This window comes from Chinchilla lanigera, unplaced genomic scaffold (assembly GCF_000276665.1).
Source record: "Chinchilla lanigera isolate Chin_1 unplaced genomic scaffold, ChiLan1.0 scaffold00002, whole genome shotgun sequence".
Classification (NCBI taxonomy): domain Eukaryota; kingdom Metazoa; phylum Chordata; class Mammalia; order Rodentia; family Chinchillidae; genus Chinchilla; species Chinchilla lanigera.
Genome location: NW_004955403.1, coordinates 12,326,173 through 12,334,754, shown reverse-complemented (window position 1 = coordinate 12,334,754; position 8,582 = coordinate 12,326,173). Strand labels below are relative to the sequence as shown.

The 8,582-nt window shown below is 40.1% G+C and overlaps 1 protein-coding gene across 1 annotated transcript in view; it reads left to right on the top strand.

Annotated features, from left to right (window-relative positions):
* Fsip2 (fibrous sheath interacting protein 2) overlaps nt 1-8,582 on the top strand; it is a 73,522-nt gene continuing 64,940 nt past the window's right edge. Inside the window, exons 1-7 of the mRNA XM_005373339.2 lie at nt 1-175; nt 687-812; nt 3,811-3,972; nt 4,714-4,803; nt 5,724-5,863; nt 6,879-7,020; nt 7,887-7,997. Of these exons, the coding sequence (XP_005373396.1) occupies nt 77-175; nt 687-812; nt 3,811-3,972; nt 4,714-4,803; nt 5,724-5,863; nt 6,879-7,020; nt 7,887-7,997 (870 nt within the window). The 5' untranslated portion in view covers nt 1-76. The remainder of the gene's footprint in view (nt 176-686; nt 813-3,810; nt 3,973-4,713; nt 4,804-5,723; nt 5,864-6,878; nt 7,021-7,886; nt 7,998-8,582) is intronic.

The following is an 8,582-nucleotide window of genomic DNA, read 5'->3' as shown; positions in this document are numbered from 1 at the left end:
GCGGCGGCCAGTGCGGTCCGGACGGGGACCGGGACGGGGACGCGGCCGCGGCGGGGACGAGGGCGACGAGGGCCGAATGGAGCTGTACCTGGGCGCCTGCGCCAAGGTCGCCCGCGGCGCCTCCTCCAGGACGGCCACCAGCACGCTGGCCGCGGACAGCAGGCAGTGCGGGGACGTGAGTGCGGTGGGGTGGGGGGCGCGGGATGGGGGAACCCCGAGCTTGGGGCAAGGGGGTTAGGGGTCACTGGGTTTCGGGGACCCTGAGGGCTTGGGGCCACGGGGGTTAAGAGTCACAGGGTTTCGGGGACCCTGGAGCTTGGGGTCACTGGGGTTAAGAGTCGCGGGATTTGGGGGACCCTGGGGCTTGAGGTCACGGGGCTTAGGGGTCACCAGATTTGCGGGTGACCCTGGATGGAGACATAGGGGTTTCGAGTGACAGGGTTTGGGGGGCCCTGGGGATTCCGGGTCAAGGGGGTTCAGGGACACCAAAGGTTTCGGGACCCTGGGGGGGTTCGGGGCCTTCGGGGTACCCGGGGTCACAGAGTTTTCGGGGACTCTGGAGAGTTCGGGGTCACGGGAAAGGGGAACGACTGGCTGGGAGGGCTCTTTCTGGGTTGCTGTTGGGGGGACCCCGCTGGAGCAGCTGAGAATCCCCTGACGCTCACCCTTCCGATGCCGTCCGACAGGGGGCGCACAAAACCCCGTTTGGGGAGGTAGGAGCAGCTCACCTGCTGGACCTGCCCCTCGGGGTGAAGCTGCCGCTGATCCCCGGAACTGACCCTCTGTTCTTCACCACGAATCTAAGCGAAAAGGTAAACTCGTCGTCGAGGCTCTTGTTAGTTTTCTTTAACATCGGTGACGGCACCCAAACTCGACTGGTAGAATTTGACCAAATTCCTGGGGCAGGGTGAAAGCCACCTCTAACTCAAGCTTTTGTTGAGAAGGTGTAAGAAGCAGTTTCATCGAGTTTGAATCCCTTAGTCTTGTCTTAATTTATAACTTCTGGAAGCATATGAACTTTTCAAATAATAAAATTTCATATATACCTGTGTGGCGAGTTCCAGTTTGCTTAGAAATACGTTTGATCGAAAAGTGAAACGCTATCCCTGCCGGCTGGCATTTGATTGCATGTTAAGATTCTAACAATAGTAACGCAGAGTGAACTCTATAAAACGTTTTGTTGCGTTACTATTTCATACAAGAGGTTAAAAAACAGCGTAGGGTTGTAATGACTTCCTGAAGTTAGTGTAATTCAAAAGAATGGAAGACAGCCCTGCCTGTATGAGGGGACAGCCGCGCGATTTGCCCAAAACTCTCCTCCCAGCCTTGTGTTCAAAACCGCCTTAACTTCTCCAGGACGACGTCTCGACCTCTCTGAACACCCACCGATCCATTCCCACCCTAATCCTTCCGGTACCCTGTTTTCTTCACCCTAATTTGTGAATTTGAGTTATTCTTCAAGATTTGTGAACGGTCACAGCCTGTGGTGAGCTTATCTCTGCTTGGAGTCACGTCTGGGGTTTCAATGATCTCATTCCACATTTAATCATGCTGTATTCCAATGGTTACTTCCCTTAAACATTCTCATGTCTTAATCTGCAACCCTCCTCCATCCCCAGAACGTCACAGCCCTTGACTAAGTAACAGATTCCGAAGGAGGTTTAGTATGTTCTTGTTGAGTGCTTATTTAGTTTAGTATCATAAAAAGTTCTACAAGAATGTCATTTATACTTGTTTAATTTCATAGTCAGTCTGGGCTCCTATCATTCCTATAACAAATCACAGTGAGTACCTTAAAAAAAATGACAAGAATTTCATTTTTCTGGATGCTGCAAGTCTGAGGTGCAGGTGCCAGCATGGTTGAGTTCTGGTTAGGGCCTCTGTTATAGCCCTAACACGGCAGAAAGAAAGCTATAGAGCTCTCTGAGGGCTTTTGGAAGGGCACACATCCCGCTCTGGATGGTTCCACCCTTGTGATTTAATGCCCTCCCAGGGTGCCACCTCTTAAAGCCATACACTGGAACTTAACATTTCCACAAGTGAATTTTGGAGGGATACATTCAATCTAATATCTGGTAAACATGATCTGTTAAAATGTGTATCATTTCTGAAAAATATTATAATTGAACTTTTTGAAAGTTAATCTGTTCTCCTTGGACACAGCAAGGTAAGTTATAGGAGACATTCTGGAGCTCAATTGCACAATAGGGTGACTGGATAATAACAGTGTAGGTTTTTTTCTTTAAAAAAAGCTAGAAGAAAGTATTTTGAATGTTTGCAACATAAAGAAAGCAACTTATTATTGATTTCCTTCCCCCCTCCCCCTGGGAGATGAGAGCATCATATTTAGCCTCACTGAATTATACTGTAGAGTACCTTTCTTTGCTTTCTCAGGGATCCATTTGGTGATTAGACAATCTGTGTTTCTGGTCAGGCCATTTGGACGGGATTAAAGGTTGGCTTTAAGCAAGAGATCAGAGATTTAACAAAGAAGCGTTTGAATGTCAAGGTGGAGCTCCAATTCCCCTATGTGCCCCTTTGCTCATATACAAAGCCATGCTACCTGCTTTCTGGGAGTTATTTGTAACGTTCCATCCAGTCAGCATTGGGATGATTCAGAATTGAATCACAGTTGCAGCTGTAGCCAAACTGCACACAGGAATCACAAACGGTGCCCGCAGTTGTACATGGATTGGTACACAGTGTTGCGTGTCAGTACGAGTTGTGTTGGACACTTGCATGCAGGAAACCTGCCCTCTGGTTTTTCACAATCTCCACATATTCCAATTACTGTTCACCTGGTTCCTGACATTGCTTTAGACTAAAACTTGTTTTTGTGGCCAAAACTTAAAAGAGAAAGAATTGCAAGGACAACACTGGCATTTCTTTTTAATTACTGGGATTAAAACAGGATATTACTTTCGTTTTTCACTTTTCCTCCTTCAGAGGTCCCTTCAAAATGAAAGACGTTTGCCATTTTACTTTTGAAAAATTAACTAAGAATGCATCCCCCAAATTCCCTTTGGTAGTGTTCTAATCTCTAAAACACACTGAATACCTCAGCCTTTTTCTCTAAAGTGAAAGAAATTTGACAATTACTTGATTGTCTTTTTGTCCTTTTATAAAGTTTTGTAAGGTTTTATTTGGTCTTTACATATATGAAGAAACCTGACTTCTTATAAATATGTTTTAAAATTGGTCCTGAAATGAGATAAACTGTACAATAAACCTTGAATTTTCTTATGACTTTAGTACTCAGAAAAGACCGTGTTTCTTTCATTAAAGACCGCAAGATACAAAATCTTTTTAACTCGAAATATTTAACACTTAAGTTTTACTCATATTGTTTCCTCAACTAGTTTCTATTTAATTACAGTAATTTTTTATTCTTTTCCTTGTAGATGATTGAGATGTTATAATTAATACTACTTTTCTATTTTCTGAATATGGTACATTGATCTGGGAGAGGGAAAAGAAAAGGCAGAATCCAAGCATTGGCTTTATACCATGAAGGAATTAATTATACACAATTCCCTTCCTTTTCCTTTCCCTCCTCTTCATAGTCTCTGGGTGAGAGGCTGACGTGAGTCAGAGGAGCTTGCTCAGTGAGGCTGAGTCTTCAGAATAATTCATAAAGATGAGTAGAAGAAGAAGGGAAAGGTAGTTACTTGCTCAAAGTAGATCTTCCTGTTGTGGTTTCCCCAGTTCAGATTCTGCCCACCTATGTTATTTTCTGCCCACTTCAGTGGGTTACAGAAAAATGAAAATGCATTACTTTTATGTTTGTAACTGTTGAATCTGTCTTTGCAGCTTTTTCGACCTTCCTATGGTTTCAACCTGACAGACCCTTACTGTCGACTTTTGGAAAACCAATATAAAAGTCTCCACGATCCACACTTAAAAGCATATTATAGACGCAAAGATATCCTGAGGAGACTGAAGAAAGGTGGCTATATCACCAGCAATAATAAAGTGGGTTGAAGATGACTTTTCTTTAAATCCGAACCTTTGAATTTTGGTAGACATTTGCTTCTGTATCTCACTAGAGGGCCCGTATCACTGTCAACTTGATTGTGGGAGGATAATTCATGCTCAGTCCCGTGAAATACTCAGTATTTGGATCAAATACTCAGTATTTGGGTCAGAAATCTGACAACAGCTTTTTGCGCATGAATTGCTTCATTTTTAACTTTTTTCTTTGTAAAATCAAAAGATGATTGATAAGTAATTTGATGAGGTACAGATATATTAGTCAGCTAGAACTAGTTTTCTTTCTCTGTCTCTTAAGGGACTGAACAATTGTCATGGATGTATTTTTTAAAAAATGTGAGATGAAATAGGAATATAGAAACATTTAGTTTGTAAGAATCTTGATAGAATAATTCTCACAGCAGTTGAACATTATCACATTTACAATTTCATGCCAGCTATAATTAATAGGCATTATTATTATTATCTTAATAATTATTTTGATAATAATATTTAATAATAATGCCAATTCTTAGTGAGTAATATATTCTGTTCTAAACCATAGGTTATGTTATTAAATCAGTATTTCTCGACAGAAATTTCTTATTGATTAATAGATGTGAAGAGATAGTACCTATGAATTTGCCAGCAATCCATTACTTGATAGCCTCTGGATAATAGTTGCTATCACTGTTAAGTATTTATACATTTATAATTTTTATATGTTTTTATTGTTGTTTACAGATTGTGTGTAGCTTGAGGGAATTGAATAAGTACAGGCAATATCTCACCAACTTAAAATTAGACTTTGAAAGAAACTATGTAAGAGAACAAGTAAGTTAAGCACTTAATTTTGGTTTAAGTTATTTGGAAGAATAGTTTGTTTCTTTGTAAAATATTTTCTTACAATATTTTGACCTTACTGACAAAATAAATGAAAACTTAGAGCAGGAACAAGCAACATCTTGGAGGTTGCTATATTTGCCCAAGAAAAGAAAAGGGAAAGTCTGTAGTATTACACCATTGGTAGCTGACACGATTTGGTAACTAAGTGGCTAGGCAAATGCACTAATTCCATTTGAACTGTGACCAATAAGCAGTCTATTGTGACATCGAAATTCTACAACTGGAACCCAAAACAGTTTAAGCAGTAGGAGGAGGGAAGTATGCATATCCGTTCTGTTCTACAAGTGACCCGTAGGACATGTACACCATGGCCTTGTACCCACACACATACACTTGTATTTATCTACTATAAAGCATTCTTTTGAACATGGAACTAGGTTGTTGAGTGGCAGCAGTGATTCCCTTTTGATTTTTGACTCGAAGTTGTATGTGGGCTCTGTATGCATGAATGTGTGTGTGAGTGAGTGAATTCAGGGTTGGGACAAGAGTTCACAATGAAGAAAGTGTGATTTTTACATTTTTATATTGTAAGATTGATAGAGTAGGATAAAAATAACCAGCTCACTCTACTTTTATTGTGTAGTTTTCCCTCGTCTTCTCTTTGCCTAGACATTCTCCTCTATATGTTGATACTTGCATTTAATTATTTAAGAGGAGAAATAAAATACTTATTTTTTATCTTCCAAGAGACAAATCTTTATTTTGGTTCTAGTATCCATGTCTCTAAAGGATGGACTGAAATGGAGTTAAACAATTCATCATTGATAAAATGTAGGAGTGTTAGCGGGTTTATTCCTGGGAAGTGTACAAAACATTGTATGTTTACAATGCACATTTTTTATAAATAGAAAATGCTTGCAAGGCAACTACAGAGATTGGAGGAAAACAGTTCATTCCCTGAGTGTTCTGGTATGACTCAGTTCCAGAACTGGCTGTTGCATGAAGGCACCCATTCTATTAAGGACCAGGAGCAGTTAATAAGGCACAGGTAAGATTCAAATTAATGTGTATTTTTCATGTATGTAATGGGTTAGGGTAAATTGGGACATCCCGGTACAGATCTAGGCAGGGCAGTTTCTCTGTAGCCCTTACTGTGGCCTGAACAAAGGAAGACCAAGAGGGACAGAAATTGGGAAACCTGGAGCCAAGACTGTAATAAGAAGTTTCTACCAGAGAAATCAAGCTTTTTGAGAACCTAGGAAGTAATGTAAATGAATAATTGAAGGGAAAACCAGATTTAAAATCCTACAAAGAGAAGAGGAAGGAAAGAAAATAATTTCAGCATGTGCAGCACATAATAGAAATTTTTTTGTGATCCATCTTTAGGGACTGACACCATTAAATTTGAAGAAATTAGTGCAAAGCCAAAAATAGAAGTTTAACATACTTGATGTAACTGTAAACATGTGTTGCCCCTAAAAAAGACTAGAGGTTCACTCCGACATCAGTCACACCCAGTCATTAATACTGCTTGCCTAGTCCATTTCTTAGGGTGAGTGAGGGGTTGTGATCCATATCTGACTTATACTTTTATCATTTCATTTCCTGGAGGAGCCTTATGATATATTGATGTGCTAGAGACCCAAACAGTACATGGAAAATTTGTGCAAAGACTTGTAAATTTCAAGGAAACTGGTACCCACTTTGTTTTTAGAGACTTTAAGACCACTGTGCTCTGCTATATTTAAAGTCACTGCCCCAGTTATATCAGCTTTCTTTGCAAATCACTGCTTCTAAACCTACCGAATTGTGAACCCTCACTGTACAGAATGCTTTTACTAGTTTGCTCCATGGTTCATCATTGCCTTGGGAACTAATGTGCATACAACAGAAAGACTTTAAAATGTCAGGCAGGCTCCCTTGAAGGTTCATAAGCAGGACTGACAGAAAAATATTCTTGTAGCTCAAAAAATGCAAAGCAATAATTTGAGGATGTGAGAAAGTATGATGCTATAATGAGGGAAACATGATTCAGCCTCAGTGACATTTTCATTCTTACTCAGATATTTGGACATGATAAGTAAAGGATTAGAACAATCTGAGCGGGCAGCAGAAGAACAACGCCTCCTCCGGATGGACAGAGAGGAGAGAAGACAGCGGGAACACATGAGAAGAAAACTTACTCTTCGGAGAAAAATTGAAGAGGTGAGAAGTAACATATTTAATATATTTTTGCGTATGACTTTTTCCATTGGTAGCTAATTTAACCGTCATGTGGAAGTCATTTCATTCTAAATAATCTCTACACATTCGTCTTCATAATTTTTCTGTCATTGCTGGTACAAAATACCCGACACCCAAAGCTAAAGGGGGAAAGGTTTAGTTAGCTCATAATTTGCAGAGGTTTCAGTCCATACTCGGCTGGCACCAAGGCAAGGTGACACATGGCTAAGGGGCAGCAGTTCGTGGCCGTGGAAGACAAAAGCAACAATGGAGTAGAAGGGACAAGCCTTGTCCTCTCCCTTATATTGTACGCAGGCTACCTGTATAGCACTCATACCCTTAATCCTAGCAGTGGACCATGAATTAGTCACAAACTCTAATTCAGCCCCCTCTGAAAAACCTGACCCCCATGACTGCAGAAGGTTTTGTGGGATGTCTAGACACAAACCATAACACCATTACCCTTTCTTCACACCTTCATACACGTTTTTGCATAAAATAATGAGGTAAATACAATAAATTGTGTGTGTGTGTGTGTGTGTGTGTGTGAACCTCTCTTAGAAAGAGTAGTGTGAAAAAGTTACTGGACTTTATTTAAATGTCCTATAAACCCTCAGTTTGCAGAGGAAATTTTTTACAAATTTAATTTTAGTAAAAATAATCATACCTACTTTCCAATAGGAGTGTAGTGAGAGAAGCCCATTCTAAAACAAATGATTGCCTTTCATTCTGTCTGACCAGATTCCTGTTAAGCCCTTGACTTGTTTAATTTTCTTTGTTGGGACAAAACATAAAGGTATCACTGGGTAAGGAGCATACACTGAGTGTAAAAATCCTGTGCTCCGTAGGAATGGAAGACGAAGGAGATGTTACTTCTGACAAAGATTGCAGAAGATGTTAAAAGAGAACAGAGACTAGAACAACAACGGCGGAAAAGCAGAGACGAGAGGGACAGAAAGGTAGAGTGAGCTTTAACCTCCCCATTGGCCAGTTTGAAGAGAAGCTTTTGCTCATTCAGTTTTCCAAAGTAAAAATCACTTTGCATGGTGGATATGCACTAGTTATCCTAAGTGGTGTGCATTTTATGAAACTAAAACTTACTACTTTTTAAAAGATGCATCTCACTGCGTGGCCCAGGCTGACCTTATATCACGGCACTGAAGTTCTCCTGTCTAGTCCTGGGACTACGGGCCCCTGCCGGGAAACTAGCCATGAACAGTTTTGCTGTATTTTGAGTGCTGAATATTTCTATGAAGTAGAAAGTACTGCCTTATTATTTGATGTAACTACTTTCAGCTTTATCTTTATACCACGTTTTGCTGGTAATTTTTATGAAAATTAACTGATTAGTTTTTTTTCCTGAGAATCAGAAACTATTGGTAGAAGTTATTTTTTCCAAAGATGTAATGTTTTTAAAAGAACAGTTTTAGATGCATACTATTTAAAGATATTTATTGGTTTGTGATTTACAGAGTAAATCAGACATAAGAAACATTCCTGTAATCTCACCACAACCTTATTAACAATTTAAATTTTATTTTATT